The following is an 18,404-nucleotide window of genomic DNA, read 5'->3' on the forward strand; positions in this document are numbered from 1 at the left end:
CACACTCAGATTATGAGGCAAGCTGTAGTGGCGGACTCCGGATTAATTCTGACACCGTGATGTTCCTTAACGTGTCCCAAAATCTAAGTGCACGTGCATTTTATATTTCGCCCCCGTCGAAATGCGGCTGCCGTGATTTTGATCAAATCCCCGACCTCTAGCAATACCGTAGTCGTAAAGATAACGTGGCGCGGACACAAGTGTTGATTTGACGGTCGACCGCTTCCGCAGTGTCTCCTGGACGCTGCGGTGCGCTTTAATTAACGCGGCTCTGCTTCTGCACGCCCTGCATATGTTGCCCGCTTGACATATTTTCACGCCGTTTATTTTTCAGAAATAGCAGCAACGTACTGCACCGTACCCTGAACTTAAGCTTATCCTGTTGTCCCGCAACCGCTGTCGTATAGTACTGTGGTTTCGTTGCCTTCTCACGTCACCTCCCCTCCTCTCTTACTTGGGAGCTGCCTCTTACCTCCCTCTCCTTCTTCTTCACTTCTCTCTACAGTTCTATCGGCGTCCCATCTGGCCTCGCGCGTTAGTATAAACTCTGCAGTTTCTGCAATGCTTCTGAGAGGAGTTACGGATAATTACAGCTGTCAAGCGGCCAACGTGGCGACGGCCAGGGAGCTCCAGAGGGCAGTATGCACATTTGTCGCGGTGACGTGAAAAGGAGCTTCAGGCGGAACTGCGTATTTTTTGATTGTCCAGGATGGGATGTGGAAGGTTAGGAGTCGCTTGCTCCCCCTCCCCCCCCCCCCCCTTTAACTTTGTCCAGTAGCCCTGCGCCTTGACGGTGACCTCGGCCATCCAGATAGCCTGGGACCGAGTCCCGCCGACTGAGCTCAGGATACTGTCTCTACTGCTCCATGGTAGTTCTCGTTTTTCTTGCGTTTTCTGCGGTGATGATTGTAATTAGAGAAACACTGCAGTGTGCTCTGTCACCACTATTCCAAAACAAAGAAAAATGTTCGGAAGCGATTGAAGCTTTAGTTTACGTCGATGAATGATAATATCTTACTATGTTAGCTGGGGGGGGGGGGGGGGGAGAAGGAGGAGCACAGAACTTTATCGCGCCATAAATTTTTTGACGGCACTACTTTAAAGCTCCGCCCACAATTTTTAGGCTGTGGTACCTCCCGCATCAGCCCACATTGTTACACCACCCTATCTTCGGGCTCGCATCCCGAAAGTGGGTTAGAAACAGAGATAGCCTATATAGAAAAAGTGTGCAGTACTCGACAAGGAAGACATTGTAATAAAAAATATTATATTTCAAGATGGTCAATGAGTGTGCGTACCGTAACGTGGTCGCTATGGTTGAGCGCCTTGCGTGCCAATGATACTGATTTATTTCGTAGAACGACGTATCAGTGGCCGATGAGCGTAAATAATAGGGTGAGAGCAGTCATACGTGCAGGCTTTATACTAACGTTCGTGTAATGAGCACAAGCCCGTCCACATCTGTCAGCTTAGTTATCACAGAAAGCCAAGAGACGCTTGGCTTTCACACACGCTGACATTGTTTCTAGTATACTCCCACCATACGACGCCATCTTAGCGCAAGGAAATTGCCGAATCACCGCAAAAGCGGAATCTGAGCTGTTTCTCTTACTGTTTTGGCTGTAGGTGACAAATCTGAGCACATATGAGGCAAATTGTGGCTTTGTTTACAGACGCACACACATACAAAAATGATTCTCTGAAACTTTGTAGTGTCGCAAAACGCGATGGCAACTCTGCGTAACCTGCAGTACTAAGACGATACAAGGATAGCTCGCCTTTTTTTCCATGATATTGATTGTGCGGACTGTCATATTGACCCAATAAGGGTTTGTTTACGTAGACCAGAGATTGCGTTTATAAATTTGTCACTTAAATGTTAAAAAAATTAAGCTCAGGTGCACGCACACTATAGAAGTCAGCAAAATCCCCACTGGCTAGGAATGTCCCACCACTAACATCAGTGGTCTTTTAACGTTTGGTGCGGAATATATGACAGCACAGTCATTGGCCCCATGTTTTTAGCAACCCTCTGGCCGGCAAGATGTATGTCAATTCCTCAAAGGGCAGGTTGAAGACTTCTGCTGCAACATTCCACTAGCCCAGCTTGACGCAATGTGGTGTCAGCACGACGAGACCAGTCAAGCACGACAGTCAAGCACGAGCAAGCCTTGATGGTACTTTCCCAGGGCAATGGATAGGGAGCAACGGGCCTGTGCTGTGGCCGGCAATGTCATCCGAACTCAACCTCCTTGACTTTTTCTTCTGGGGCTATATTAAGGATCATGCATACACGACGGAAACGACGACTCCAGAAGCCTTACAGGAGAAGATAATTCTGTCTGCCAGAGCATTTCACCGACGGTGCTCAAGCCAGCGACAGCAAGCTTTCTCAGAAGATCCCAGTGTTGTATCGCTGCAGAAGGTGACCTCTTCGAGCGCTTGCTGTGAAAGTGCATGAAACATAAACGCAAATTCATTGAAAGACTGTGTCTGGTCGGTTAGGATACTCTTATTCTACCATTTTCTGCCTTCTGAAAACTGAGTTTTTCTTTTATTTAGAGATGTTCAATTTGCTTACAGCTATCGCGAGATCACGGACCTGTTAATTGTGTCAGCAGAAGCGATAACCGCTGCGTCTGCTGATCGCAACAACTAACTGTCGCGAGGGGAGCACATCGCTAGCGTGAATGGCACAGCCAATGCCTACGTCGCTGTCCTGTCGTCTTTTAAGCGTCAGCGCGCCTAGGGCTGTTTGTTCGGGGAATGTATGAAAGGAGTGCAATCACGACGCGCATGCGGGCATGTCCCTTGGTGTTTTGTATTTCGCGGGCATCATCCGTAAGCTGAAATACACTAACACTCAAGAGATATATGGAAAGACAGAAACTGTTTATTCGGACGTTTTGCAAACCGCTCTGCAATTTTAAAATTATATTTTTTTCCTAGCTTCGTCACATCAGAATTTGGTTTATTAATCTTGACTAAAAATCTAATTAAGCAAAATACAAAAAACAGCGTGACACGCTGAACACAAAATTGAGCAGCATGCACTTGGTCGCGTCGCCTTAGAATGCATCGGCATATTTTTTCCACTGGCTAAAGTTAGCTAAAGCGGCCGGTATACAATGTCTTTTGCTTAGATAGGTAGATTTATTGGATACTTATACGTGTGTTTAAAAATCTTGTTGCGAGGTTTTGTGGATACATGCAGTGAACTTTGTTTGCAGAGACACTTTTTTGCTTCTTATCAAGCTTCATCTTCGCATTTGTGTATACCATTGTACTTCGCATTTCTAATGTATATTTTGCATCACTGCTGCTTTTGATATGGGATCTCTGCTGCGACTACAATTTCGGTGCAATTATAATACACGACCGGTGACAGCTGCTTTTGCGCAGTACATTGCAACGAAGTATAGCGTCACTGGGTTTTTCCCTGGTCGTTGCATATGCACAAACATGTAAACAAGGTTCTTGACTTACAAAGTTTCATTAGGATATTTGTCCTCAACTTGTTCCTTTCACGGCCTTTACATTAATCACATCCGCGGTATGCATTGCTTTGCTGATTTCGCACTGACATAGTTCTAAAGTTCGTGTGCTATTTTCTTTCTTATTAAATAGACAAAAAGAAACGTGGAAGCATTGATATCCGTTGCTTTTGGCACAACTTTTGGGACATAAGAATATTCCTTTATGAAAAAATACATATTTTACTTGTCTTGACAGTACGTAACGTCCAAGAATTCGTTTGCAGCATCTTTGGCAATGACAATGCAGTAATTATTCATGTATATGATCCCTAGGCAAATTCTGGGAAGAAGCCTAGGGATGTGAAGAGTAGAGAGCTGTGACTTAATGGGTCATGTAATGTGCAGATCGTACTGGATGGCATGACGTCACGCTTAATCAGCTTTGATAAAATTGGTATGGGTCCCATATAGCGCATGTGTATTCTCACACGACAGTGTAGGTCAGGAACCGAAGACATCTATTTAGTTTCATGTGAAGAGGCGGTCTGCTTTTTATTCGCAGCCCATCTGATGGGTAGGTCCTCCGTTCTTCTGACCGAGGATGGAACATGTCATCATGCAACGAGCCAGGAAGCGCTGGAGCGCGTAGCGCTATATACCACGTTTTTAAAGCTTGAAACTATTAGGATTTGCTTCTTCATTACAGAGGAATGTCTTTGTGAACGTTACCTGTGTGAATATTATCTTCATCTCGGCGTCCGGAAAGTCCGAAGATAGCTTCTTCTATCCGTAGTCACACAAGGAAGCCACAAAAGCGCAATTGCTGCTTCCGTAAGCACAACACAGAGATTTCCCTAAATTTCGCTAGGATTTCACTGATTAGATCGCCTCTGGATGCGCATCTACACGTACCTGATCTTTGGACATGTTCCTAGGGGTGGGCAGCGCAACCCGGACGAAAGACAAAAGGAAGTACACGATACGAGCGCAGACTAACAACTCGTTTATTTGTTCAAACAAGTGACTTAAATATGCAGAACAAGTAAGCTCATCTAAAGTGACGATTAAAAGGGTGAAAGGGTGTTAGCCTATCTTGCCATTCAAAAACTCAGTTTCCTTATTCTCCAGAGGGATAGAAGTCTGGCTAATGCATGCCCCTGAGTTTACATGCATAAAGTAGGCTTCCACAATCTCGCGGTTGATTTGATTGATATTTTATAAAATATATCGATTTGTTCAAACAAAGGTTTGCATAAGCAACTGCGCTCGTATTGTGCACTTCCTTTTGCCTTTCTACCGGGTTGCGCTGCCCACCCTTAGGGACATGTTCAATCACCAACTCGCCCAGCTTGTCGTGGTAATTGATCTTCAGTCTGATAACATGACGCGTTTTTTTTGCCTCATACCGAACACCTTGAGGCAGTTACTCTCGGGCCTCGTTATGGAGCTTTTCAAAAAAAGAAACACAAGTAAGTAAGGTAAGGTTCTCTTCTCTCCCTTGTCGCAGTAGGTCACTGCCACGTCACAAACTTTATGTATTTGGGCGCGCGTCTGGCCCGTTGCCGGCGCCATTAAACTTATGTTTAAATGTTTCTCATGTCAGTGTGTAGATTCCTTAGAACACGGCCTGTTCTACGTTTTACCAATTTTAAGAGAATGGAGCCCGAGCAAATGTCATCACAACTCATGACGTCACGACGAACTGCTTCGCGAACTTGCGTGGGGCGTCGCCACTCCTATTCCGCGATTTGCGTTCTTTCTGGCTGAACAAGACTCTTCTCTAACCGACAGTCGCTTCTGCGACGTTGTTGAAGCGTAACTTACTAAACAGCTCAACTTATTTTCGTATTTAATGTCTCTTTAGAGTATATGTTCCCAGTGTATTACTTCACAGTGAAAGAAGAAACACTAAAAAAAAACATGTCCTTACCTAAGCACTGTTCGTAAGCAATTGTTGGTGAGTGCCTCGGGACGACATCAAGCTGGCATATGAGAGATATTCTTATTGTACGCTGGAGCGTTTGGTACAAAAATGCCAAAATAAATCTAATTGAATACAGTAAATAAATCTAATTGAATAATCGGACGCTTCCAGCGGCTATGTTCCACTAGGGCACGGAAGACTGTGGCCTCTGCCGGGTTCCTGACGTGACGGGGCCTTGAGTTTGGCTTCGTTGTACGCATCTCAAGCCGGGCATTATGGAAAATATATCCATCTCCACGCAATATCCTGGGAAAAAATAAAAAGGAGAAACAATGTACTAAGCATTCTGATAAGCTTCACGCACACGAATGGTTTGCGAAAGACCGAATATTGTCTTTCCCGAAAAGCTTTTCCAATGAAGAAAAATAAGAGATAACTAAACGGGAATGGAGGAGTTTTTTTATTAACGCCAGATGGAGCACAGGATGGTGTGCGATTAGAACCCGATGCCCGAATTTCAAAAAAGAAAAAGTTACAGAATATCTTAAGATGTCTCTAAAGAGGTGAACGGCGAAAGCCTACTCTTCGTCCTCTTATCATTCACCTCTTTCTCTTCTCTCTTTTAGTCATTACTGCTCACTACTAAGCATTTTTAGTTATTTGTAATCAATGGTCGTCACAAGGCGTCGTTAGACATGTTGGTCATATCGCAGTCATTAGTAGTCATTACAAGTCATTTCATTCATTATTAGTGATTACTGGTCATTACTAAATATTTTTAGTCATTTCTAATTATGTCTAGTCGTTACAAGTTGCCGTTAGACATATTGGTCATTTCCTAGTCATTACTAGTCGTTACCAGTCATTTCAGTCATTATTAGTCATTACTGCATACTAATAAGCATTCTAAGCCATTTGCAATCATTTTTGGTCAATGCGACCCGTCGGTAGAGATGTTTGTCATATCCGAGTCATCAGCAGTCATTAGAAGTCATTTCAGTCATTATTAGTCATTACTGATCACTAGTAAGCATTTTAGTCATTTGTAATCAATTTTGGTCATCGTTAGAGCCGTCGTTAGACATACTGGTCATCTTGTAATCACTAGTAGTCATTACAAGTGATGAGTAGTCATTATAGTCATTATTACTCATTATCAGACATTTCTAGTCATTTCTAATCAATTGCGGTCATTACAAGCCATCGTTAGACATACTGCTCATTTCGCATTCATTAGTAGTCATTACAAGTCATTATTAACCTCTACCAATCTAAATTATAACGTTATCGTTCACTAACTCTCACTATGAATCATTTCTCATTTTTTAACATGTCTTTAATCTGTCTTCATATGGCATGATGACGCTTCGGCGGACACCCTGGCGGTCAGGTCTGCTGACACAAACTTCACCAAAACCAAGAGCCTAGAATAACTTTCCCCCTAAAAAAAAAAAAAAAAAATAAGGCGGAAAGATACACAGGAACAACGTCGTCAATTTTGAACTCTTATCCGGGATCTCGAAGTCCTACCGAGATCTTTTATATCTTGAAATACGTTCCACTTGACTGGTCTTTTGTAGTCGCGTACCTGTCTGTCGACATCTGCCTGTTCTTCTTCTATTTCATCTTTACTATTAAATATGAAATATGGGAAGTTTAGCCACAGATACGGAGCCGCCTATATATGCAGCCCGACAACTGCCTCTGCAAGATTAATATTTCTGATGAGTAAAATCATAGCCGCAACTTTGCTTCGCCAGTGAGTTGCTTCGCCACACCTAGAGGAATGGTGGTTGAACGTTGTGTGGTCTCTATGGTTTCATTTTATTAGTCTACAATGCATTGTTGGTTCGATAAGGCACGTTGGCTATGCCGGGGCACATTTTTCGCATGCGCATAGTCCTTAGTTGTCGCGCATGTAATCGGCGTAAATTTAAGGCAGTACGAACGATTATAGACGGAGATACCAATAAGTTCTTTCGTACTCGCATTTCGGTGAACCCCGTCCTGCCACGACACCTTAGCTTTCTTGGCTTCAGGTGAAAAAGAGTATTTATGTGGGCGAGAGCATTTCTTATAACGTGACTAAAAATGTACATATTGGCACAGGATGTCCCACCAACTAATCACTTTAAGGTGAAGAACGTAGAAATATATCCCAGTGACACAACATCACAAAGGTAAAAAGAAAACACGTATTAAAACTGTATGAGTACCAATGCCCAGTGCAAGAAACTCCAGAATTGAGAAAGGAACTGGTCTTCAAGGGTCATTAACTCGAAAAATAGCTATGACACAATACACCATACGTGTCACTGATTCAAAAGGAAAGTGTGAAGGTTTTATATTAAATGTAATGTTACCAGGGCAAACAACTTGCAGAATTCAGCAAATTTTCTGATTCAAGGAGACTCCCGAAAGACATACCGACTAATCGCTGTATATATCGAGAAATTAAGAATTGACGAACGTCTCCAACCACACAGTGGATTGACGAAAACTAGAAGTTTCGGAAGGCAACTCGGCTCGTTTCTAGAGAGAGAAAAACACACCGGGCCAACTACGACGCCCTCTCGTATCCTGCACCGGCACTGCCACATGTACCGAGAGCAATGCGCTCCTCTGATAGCGTTTGATTACGTCACGATAGCATCTGAACCAATCCGCGCTCGGCTACCAAAACAATGCTGGCAGTAATGAGTAAATAAACAAGTAAATAGGGGAGTCTACTCCGCGGAGCATGAGATTCGTGTGCCTCGCATGCAAATACGAGGCGCAAATATATTTCGGCTTGCCCATGCGTGCTGGGGCAGGTAATACCTTCTAGGCAGGGGCAGTAATCCTTGTAATGTGCACTCTTCGGATTTTCCGGCTCGCACGATTCCCCGATCTTGGACATGGGCATGCAGGCTGTCGCGTAGACGCCATCCACGCGGCAGCAGAGACCCGATTCGCACTCGCTGTTGTGGAAGCAGAGATCGTCAACGCCAACGCTCTGCGCAGAACACGGAGTGAGGCACATCAGTGCAGTATGCACCAGAGTTCGGATTTACTTCGGATGGGTACAGCGTGTTCCGAGTCCGACCTTGGGTCATGCACCTGTAAAAATTACTCTATGCTCCATCTCACAAGTCGTTTGCAGCACTGCTGAAGGTACCAGCTGCAGGCATGCACAGGCAGTGTCCTTGCGCAAGTGAATAGAGTTCCGGGCATAACTTTTTCATCAACGGCAGGATGGATTAGAGAGTGATGTTACGCTTGTTTGGGTAGCAAACTGGATAGCTATATTCCGGTTGAGCTCCGTGACTTTCGTACCTCATTTATTTATTTCTCTCTCTCTCTCTCCTTTGCTTGGCACTAGATACGATACAGGGATAAGGGACATGTTAGGATGTTTGCGTATGCCTCTTTGTATACCGCGAATAACTGTGGTGGCGAGCAGACGACGCGGCGCGGATGAACACATCTCGGCGGGCATTCGGCCTTCCTATTGGCTAAAGAGTTTCCCAGCACCCCCAGTCCTGCCCACGCCTCGATGGATGGAATGTACTATATACGGTTTCATTTTTTCTTTACACTACGATCAATCTGTCCCGGTGGAGTAGGCATCTTATGAAGGAAGCACGGGGACATGCATTCGACTTCCCGACCGCAGCGACTTTATTTAGATGAAAGCGAAATGCAAAATCAATGTTAAAAAATAACGATCATTTACCGTGTATTCGGTGCACGTTAAAGGAGCTGATGTGGTAAACATTAATGCGGAATTTTACACTATAGGACCTGCTGCATAATCAGAGCGTAGTTTCGGCGCGTAAAACCTCAGAATTCAGCTTTCTATGTATGAACCTTAAAGAAAGCTGCCAACATTCCGATACGCTCTGATAGAAAAAAAATAGCACACCGCCCGCAATTTTGGTACAATATTATTTGACTGTTATTAAAAAAACATCGCTATATGCTTCTTATGTCGTCGAATTCGCCACTCTTAATAGGGAGGTTTAGGTCGAGGTCAGCTCCCGTTTCCCTGTTGAAACAAGCGTAAAACGCTGAAATTCTCTCGTGAGACTATCGCTAGACCAACCTGAATAATACTTGCTGCATCTCAGAGGGAAAATTTAAATTATGTATAGTGAAGGAAGCAGAATTTTCTTTGGCAACTAGCAGTTCTTGCTAAAATTTAAAAAAATCGGAACGTTCAATAGTAATTAAACCTCGAGGTTTCCAAACCCACAACTCTGCAATAAGAACTGACATCGCAGTCCTGTAAGCATCATCTGTTAGAGAATGTATGGTGGATAAATGTCGCTTGAATTTAAAGATTACGTAAACTTCTTGCGATATTTACGAGGGATTTGCATTACTATTCGTAACTCAGTGGTACACTTCACAGCTGGGTACAAACATCCCTTTTCTCCGTCCTATATTTATCTTTAGCGCAGGTAATAGCATTATGACATTATTTTCATTGCTGACTTCTTAAGCTTCATACTTCAGTTCAAGGACAGCAATAAAAAAACTCCCCCTATGGGGTAGTTTGCCGTGTTCCCGTACGGAGAGCACTAATAAACACTCCCCCGTGGGTGGAGATGTTTCACACATGTCCAGTACGCTTGCCGCAGCTGGCCGTTGGAAATTGTTAACCGCACAAGTGAGATGTCGCTTTGTAAGTCCCACACGCCATCCTTTGTCAATATTATGTGAGAAGAGCCCTTTCATTCACGCGTTTCTTAGCCGTGGTCTTTATGCAGCCGCGATGACTTACCACAGGTTAATAACTCCCGAAGCATTCAAGATGCGCACATTCGTGAATGCATTGCATGTCGTTGCGAACGCCGATATACGTGCGCTGAATTCTTGTTGTGTGCGCAGAGCGAAGCGAGAAAAAATAAACAAGGCAAGAAGAAAATCGTGAGCCGTAGGTCGAACGATGATAAATGTTGATTGACTCAATGAGTGGGCTGCCTACAATAACATTTAGCTATACTGAAAGACCACGCCACTTACCACAAACAAACAAAACGTTAGAAACGGGAAACTCAGATGAAAGTCTGATACGCCACCCGAAACGTAAGTAGCTAGCCTGACGTCAAACATGACGACCGCATCGCTGTGGTCGACGACTGCATGAAGTCGGTGACGATGAAATCCTGCTGCCGAGTGTGCTACGTTTCCTGTCGTGTTACGAAAAAAAACACATTGACCATAAATATAAAGAGTAGGTCATACGTATTGGTCTGCCCGAGGCACCACATTCTAGCCCACTTCTGTTTTCAAACCAAGGTGGTCTTCCACACACCTACTGCTCGCCCCTTAACGACCGCACAGAGAAGAGACACACTTGACTAACACCTACGACTAGCGTCTGTGACCCGCATAGAGAAACGACGACCGGCGTACCTAGGCACCGTAGACTACCCTCGGTTTCCAACCCAGTAATTATGTGCTTGTTCAGAGTGTGGCGCGTCTTTTCCCTTGAAGACCACCAACTTCAACACCGACGTAAGTACGCGTGTACAGGCTACTGAGAACGTTTACGTAGTTCGGTGGGAGGAACATAATTCCCAACACACCGCCTAACCACGTCTGGTAAGGAGAGGACGTTCTTCGACGTCACTGTTCACTTGCGCATGGCACAAGTGGAACGTTTGCAACCATGCCACCAACACTTACATTCTGCACTATTGTCGGGGCAGTTTGATGACTTGTAGTCAGTATGGTAATTGGTACAAGCCTACGGCAACAATAGCATTTAAATCTTTAATTTGTGCTAATGAGCAATGCCAAGATTTTCAAACCGCACGTTTCTCATCTCTTCAAAAACATGGGCGGCTGTCTTACATCTGGCATATATAAAGTGACCCTCTCTCAAGCTCAGGGTCATTGAGTAAAAACATCTGTTGCAATAAGACTGCTCAGCAATTTCTGCGGGGAGTAATGTGCTTGATTGCGTTTTGGTTTGCAAGAGGGCAATATTCACCGGCATCGTTTCCCGAGTAATATGAGTGAAAGCGTGCGATTTACGGCCGCTTCCTCTCCGTTCTCAGGAGGACGACCGTTCCTGTGCCTGCTCCATGCCAGCGTGGACGGGATTCTGCGAGAGTGTACGGGTACTTGCGTGTCTGTAATTACCTTTCGTTCTTTGCACATCTTTCGCAGTATTGTTGTCAGGTAGTCCCGTCTTTTGTACAGCGTTATGAAATAATAAGGTCTTGCTGCCCAAATTTTCATTACCCCCTATTAACACTTGGCCTGAATGTTTCGTAGAAAGTGAGGCTCAGTACTCAATCAATAATGATACCAGAAGATCTTGCTACATTATAATAAGTTCGAGTAATAAGTACTACATTATAATAATGGTCATACGATGAAACCGGTTGGTATACCGACATGGTTCACGCAAAAAACAACGCGCAAAAGACGGACGTCGTGAAAATCTGCTTCAACACAGTTCGTAAAGGAGAGCGTCAAATGTTGCGAAGCATCCGGCAAGTTCGTGTAGGCTACACGTTGCCATGACGCCAAGAGAGACGTGGCTTCGCCAATCCACATTTTTGCCTCCCGCTAACTAATCCGCACAATGTTAGGCAGGAGAGGGAATGAAGAAACGCGCACTGGGCGCTTGAAGGAGGTTGCGCCACGCCGCATTTGCACAGAACTACCAAAGGACTCTGGTGGAACGTATACCTAGTGTACCATTGTGATGGCCTCCAGTTCAAATACTAACATTTATGTTTAGTCGCAATGCTATGCAGACTATGTAGTACTCAGAACGCGGCATGCAACAACAGTAAACCGTTGTACTGCTATTGGCCGCTTTGTTGGCGTTACTACGTGGACTATTTTTAGTATTCCTTCACATTCTTCTAGTATTAATGGCAGCTTTGTTACCGCCATTGTGCGCAGTTTTTCAACACTGCCACCATTGATAGGAATACTATTATCGCTACTACCATTAGTACTGATTCTACGCTTAGTACTCCAACTGCTGACGTTATATATCTGGTACTGAAATTGCGACTTCTCCGTCTGCCGATACTGCAATTATAATGTCGGCTACTGCTAAATACTTCAAAAAGCAGTAATACTAATAATACAGCAATACTTATGCCATAAATGGAGCCAAGATCACTGCTAGTACTATCACCAGTACTTCCACTACCGTTATTACCTTCACAACTACTATTAATACAGTTATTACGGTCAGTTTGCAAAACACCGGCACTTCAATTTTACCTTTTTTTGCTACTACCTTTCCTGCCACTACTACAATTTTCTTATACACTATTTTCCTACTTACTACTTCTAATAGTCATATTTCTCCCGCAAAAATTTCTACTACTACTTCTACTACTACTACTAATAAGAAGAAGAACAGTAACAGTAACACCAACTACTACAATTTGCGCTACCACTACTTCTACTACCGCAACCATCAATACAATACAAACTGCAAGTATCACAGCTACTAATATTGCTCTTGGATACCATGCTACTATGTTAATACTAGTACTATTGCTAACTACTATTACTAGTATACAACGGAGACACCACTACCACTACGACAGCAACAAAGCTGCTACTATTGCATGCGCAACGCATTACCCGCTGTGCCCACCTCATTCGGAACATGAAATCGGGGCGCTGGCGCGGAATGATGACGGAACAGAATGTCGTGCAGTGGTGCTCTTTCATCGTCAGGCGTCACCTCGATCTGCCGCCCCGCCGCAAATTCGCCCGCCAACGCCGCGCAGGCACAGACGAGGATCACGGACACCGGACAAGATGCCATCGTTGACCGCCCCTACTCAACTGAGCGGAGGTTCCTCAGGACAAGACTGGTCGGCTTGGCAATGATGCGTGGGGAATTCAGACCGACGCTCGATGCTGTCAGACGTAGAGAACAGCGAGCTGTCTTTGAAGCGATCCGACAAAGAATGCGCTACACACCGAAACGCAGCGCGTTCGCGCTCCGGTAGTCCTACCTTTTCCGGTGCGAGTGTGCGAGAAGGACGTGAAAGAAACAAGCGGGTCATGGAGGAGGCGATCAGTTGACGGCCAAGAAGAGACTGCGACAGGCTAGCTCTCTCACGAAAGCGACGTCGCAGTGAGCAGTTCCATCCGCCGAGAATCTCTCGAAGAAACAAGGGGGTTTTTAAACCTAGCCCGCCGGCATACAGAGCCGCCGAGGGGCCACAACTGCTCACCCTTTCCGCGTCTCCCTCTCTCTCAACCGCCTATTAAAGAAAGGAGTGGAGGAGAATGGGAAGAGAAGCACATGCATTTTATATAAAGGCACTTCCGGAGCAGCAGTCGGAGGCTTTCTCACATTTTCTCGTCTCCGTCAACTTGAAGGCGAATAAAATAACGAAAAAAAATAATAAGGAAGTGCGGCTCCGGTCGTAGTCGTGAGTGGATCAAGCTAGATTGCGCGCAGGATATTGATTGTTTCTCGAAAGCCACCTTGTAAGAAACCTTATTTGGCAAGACAGCCATTTGTGACGGCATGTACGCCCCAGAAAAATCGCACTGCACAGCTCGCATTGCGTCTGGCAAAGGGAGCTGACACAATTGCAAAGATAGTTGACAGAGCCTGTCTCACTACTTATTTGGTCGTTGTCCTTTAGCATGCCAAAAACACTAATATGAAAATAGTGGAGACGTTTGTGTTGACTTCCCAGTACCTTCTGTGTCCCGTTAACTTTTTGTCGGAGAACCTACGAGTTCCAGTAAAGGTGCAAACAAGAGTTGTTCGCCTTCGTGACAAAACTCATGGGCAAAGAAGGACACCATAAAGGAGATACAAGCGGACAGCAGTCATCCTAAACTCATACAATATAGGCACAATGTGATTCCTTATTCGTGCGTTTATGTGCCATTTTTAGAACTAGTCTTTGACGATTGTCTTTCATCGTCGTGGGTTAGATCCCCGGCCATGGCGGCCACATTTTTCAGGGGGCGAAATGCAAAATCTCTCCTGTATTTAGATTTGGCTGCCCATTAAAGGACTGTGGGTGGTCAAAATTAATCCAGAGCCTTTTACTACGGCGTCATGTCATGGACACAGCGTAGATTTCGGACGTAAAACCCAATGAAACAATCAGTAAAACAATTACGTCTACAGCGTATCACACAGGTCAATGCTAACTTTAAACACGTGATCACGCACCCAAAATTTGAAATGAAACATGTACAACAACATTCTTCGATTGTACGCTGACTAGCTGTAAACTTCTGACTTCGTTTTAGGTCAAGATTCGTCATTATTCAGTGATCAGGGGGATCCAACCCAATGTTTCACTTCTTAGGTTGACAAAGATGCCAACTTGAATTCCTCTACTCCACGAAGTACAAAGGCGTCGTGTTAGACACACCGAAATTGCTCGTGCCAGACACAGCGAACGTTTATTTCAGGGTTAAGCTGGCTTGGCGGGATAGCAATTATGTACGTGGCGTCCGTCCATTATAAAGACTTCTGAAGCTGTAAATGTGCAGCTGTGACGCGGACAATTCAAAGACACAAAACGAGCTGTTGGTTCTTAATTCTTTTTCCCCTTTAGCGCAGCTTTTAACAACAGCCCGTTGTCATTAAAACGAAGTCATAAAAGAGGTTACACTATTTTTAACTTTCACAGTAAATGTTTTTTGGCCTTTGTGTGGCATTGCTCTTGGTATGAAAATCTAGCAGCGAAAGAAAAAAAAATAAATCACGAGGCTAGAGTCTGTTATAGTTTCCACTCATTAAGACAGTTCAGACCTTAATGTTCAATAAAGTTATGGGGTTTTAGGTGCCAAAACCACGATCTCGGTATGAGCCACGCCATAGCAGAGCACTCCAGAATAATTTAGACCACCTGCGGTTCTTTAGCGTGCAATGAAATCTAAGTACACGGGTGTTTTCGTATTTCGCCCTCATCGAAATGCGGCTGATGTGGGAGGTTTGTTTCAAAGTTGACGAAAAAGTAATCTCTTGGGAAAAGAACATATTGCAGTTGGAAAAAGCTTTTAAAAGATTAGAAAACCGGGTTGATGATTTAGAAAATCACAGCACAAGATCAAATCTTATTGTTTACGGAATTCTCGAGGTTGAGGGCGAAAACAGCTCTCCATTGGAGCACAGCGTCAGTCAAACAATCATCAAGGATACCCTTAGCTTGGAGCCGGTCGCCATCCAACGAATACATTGCTTAGGCAGGTCGAATAAAGATAAGGACAGACCGTTGATGTTAAAGCTACTTGACTCAAGCAACAAATCAGCGATACTGAAGAAAAGCTACAAATTCAAGAACACCCAGTACTCTATAGGGGAAGACTCTAGTCGTAGAGTGCGGGAAAAGAGAAGAAAACTGTGGGAAAGCACTAAATCAAACCATGATAAACGCGAAAACGTATCCCTATTCTTTGATAAACTGTACATAAACGACAGCGTGTTGTCTGGGATGACGAAAGAAATGTGAGAGTCGCAGTTCAAAAAAACGCCGACAGAAGTCGACCAATAACTCGAAGCCACATACATTCACAAAAATAACACTGCTAAATGTGAATGCGAGAAGTATTGTAAATAAAACTGATGCATTAGAAAACCTGTTACTCGAGCACAGCCCTCACTTTGTTGCTATTACTGAAACATGGCTTTCACCAGAAATATACAGCCACGAAGTAGCACCCCCCAATTATTCAGTTATCCGTAAAGATCGACCAACTCGACGCGGTAGCGTAGCTCTGCTTATTAAGTCCTTACCCTTTCTATTGATGCCCGACGTTCCAGATGTCGAGGCTGTGTTCTGCAGGATTATGTGCGATGATTTTGGTATACTTACTGATTGCTTTTACAGAAGTCCTCTTTCTGGTCACGAAAGTGTTATTACTTTACAGGAGTTTATGTAGAAGCATGCTAGCAACCAAGTTATTCTTATGGGAGACTTGAATTTACCTGACATTGACTGGAATATCATGCACCACACTTCACTCTCATCAAATTCGCTCATTGATATGATGCTAAATTTTGGGCTGCATCAAGTTGTAACCTCTCCTACGCGAACACAAGGAACAAGCGATAACATCCTAGACTAATATTGATTAGTGACAACGTCCCCCTTGATCTACTGAACTCGGAGATTATAAACGGTATCTCGGACCCCAACATACCAAAATGCCAGCTGCCCCTCGGATGAACTTCAACAGCCAAAACTACTGAAATTATTGTCCCCAATTTTGAAAAGCGGCGATTCCGCTATACTAACGTACTTAGCGCACGAATACCAAGAATTTTATGAAATTGCCAACGATAGTTCTGTTCACGTCAATGCTCTCTGGCTTAATTTGAAGCGTATAGTATCGCACTGCATGCGTCACTACATCCTGAAAAAAAGTAAAAAATAAAGCAAAAAAAACATCCTTCGATGACACGCGATATAATTCAGGTCAAGCGCAGAATAAAACGCTTGCGGCATAACATGAAAAAGAATGGTGAAAGTACAAAAAAAAAAATCGCAACTCTCTCACACTGCCGACGAACTCAAGTTAAAGGCTAAGCTTGCGAAGCATACATATTTCCATGAAACATTGCCTAACCTTATCAATGACAACCCTAATCGCTATTGGAACTTTTTCGTGCACGCCCAGCAGCGACACCAGATCGACCACGCGAGGAAAAACAGGCACTCGCTGATAAATTAAACGAACACTTTCAATCAGTCTTTACTGAAGATAACGACACAATTCCATATTTGCCACCATCCTCATTCCCCACTATTGACACATTAACAATAAACGACTCCGGAATTTTTAAACAATTACTTGAGTTAAACGTGAAGAAAGCAAATGGTCCCGATAACATTCCCAGCGACTTCTTGAAAAGATATGCTGAATGTAACAGTAAATATCTTTGCCTTATTTACCGCTCCGGAAGTGGCTTTATATCAAATGGGTGTGCTCCTCTTCCCATTCTCCTCCACTCCTTTCTTTATTAGGGAGTTGAGAAAGAGGAAGACGCGGAAAGGGTTGAGAAGTTGTGGCCCCTCGGCGGCTCTGTATGTCGGCGCGCTAGCTTTAAAAGCCCCCTTGTTTCTTCGAGGGGACACAGAGATTCTTCGCAGAGGGAACTGCTCACTGCGACGCCCCTTGGGTGAGAGAGCGAGCCTGTCGCAGTCTTTTTTTGGCCATGAACTCATCGCCTCCTGCGCAACTCGCTTGTTTTTTTTGTTCACGTCCTTCTCGCACACTCGCACCCGAGAAGGTAGGACTACCGGAGCGCGATCGCCCTGCGTGTCGGTGTGTAGCGCATTCTTTGTCGGGTGGCTTCGAAGACCGCTCGCTGTCCTCTACGTCTGACAGAATCGAGCGTCGGTCTGAATTCCCCACGCTTCATCGCCAAGACGACCGGTCTCGTCCTGAGGAACCGCGATGGCATCTTGTCCGTTGTCCGTGATCCTGGTCTGTGCCTACGTGGCGTTGGCGGGCGAATTTGCGGCGGGGCGGCAGTTCGAGGTGACGCCTGACGATGAAAGAGCACCTCTCCACGACATTCTGTTCAAACGAACACAAGTAGCCACATGACAAATAAAGCAATTTTTTTTAAATCGCTTGTTAGAGATACCACCATTCTACTTCTTCAGCTGTTATTTCCAACACGTGTTCGGCATCGTTGTCCCACCCCGCCACTTCAACTAAACAGCCCAGCACTCGAAAAATAGCGCGGAACATGCACAGAACTCACCCGATCACTCGGCTCGCCTCGCACTGCGCACGCGTTTCGGTACGCGAACGATGCCCTCTGGGGCACAGTGGCGCCGCGTCGCGGCACCTTTGGGCAGCATATGAACCTCTCCCATAGCGTGACGGTGGAGTTTCGTGACCAGAAAAAACATGGAAGGACTCTGGTACTGCTGTACATTACCAAAAAAGACTTCCCGTTCCCGTAATACGTTGGGAGCATAAACACACATAGCTCTCCAAAGCATCTTTGAAAAAGTAAAATCACAGAGGACCATTATACCATCCTC

General features: G+C 44.6%; 1 protein-coding gene across 2 annotated transcripts; it reads right to left on the minus strand.

The window, feature by feature from the left end:
• Positions 1 to 5,308: 5,308 nt before the first annotated feature.
• LOC129383814 (uncharacterized) lies at positions 5,309 to 13,605 on the minus strand. Of its 2 annotated transcripts, XM_055068708.2 has the most exons (4): positions 13,386 to 13,605; positions 13,019 to 13,287; positions 8,221 to 8,395; positions 5,309 to 5,706 (listed from the first exon to the last, which is right to left on the minus strand). In XM_055068708.2, the coding sequence occupies exons 2-4, from the start codon at positions 13,190 to 13,192 to the stop codon at positions 5,585 to 5,587; spliced, it is 471 nt and encodes a 156-aa protein (XP_054924683.1). In that variant the 5' UTR covers positions 13,193 to 13,287; positions 13,386 to 13,605; the 3' UTR covers positions 5,309 to 5,584. The 2 variants fall into 2 exon arrangements, 1 of the variants encoding a protein (XP_054924683.1); XR_008611693.2 differs by lacking the exon at positions 8,221 to 8,395 and having other exon boundaries at positions 13,386 to 13,600.
• Positions 13,606 to 18,404: the final 4,799 nt, after the last annotated feature.

Source organism: Dermacentor andersoni, chromosome 9, assembly GCF_023375885.2.
Source record: "Dermacentor andersoni chromosome 9, qqDerAnde1_hic_scaffold, whole genome shotgun sequence".
NCBI lineage: Eukaryota > Metazoa > Arthropoda > Arachnida > Ixodida > Ixodidae > Dermacentor > Dermacentor andersoni.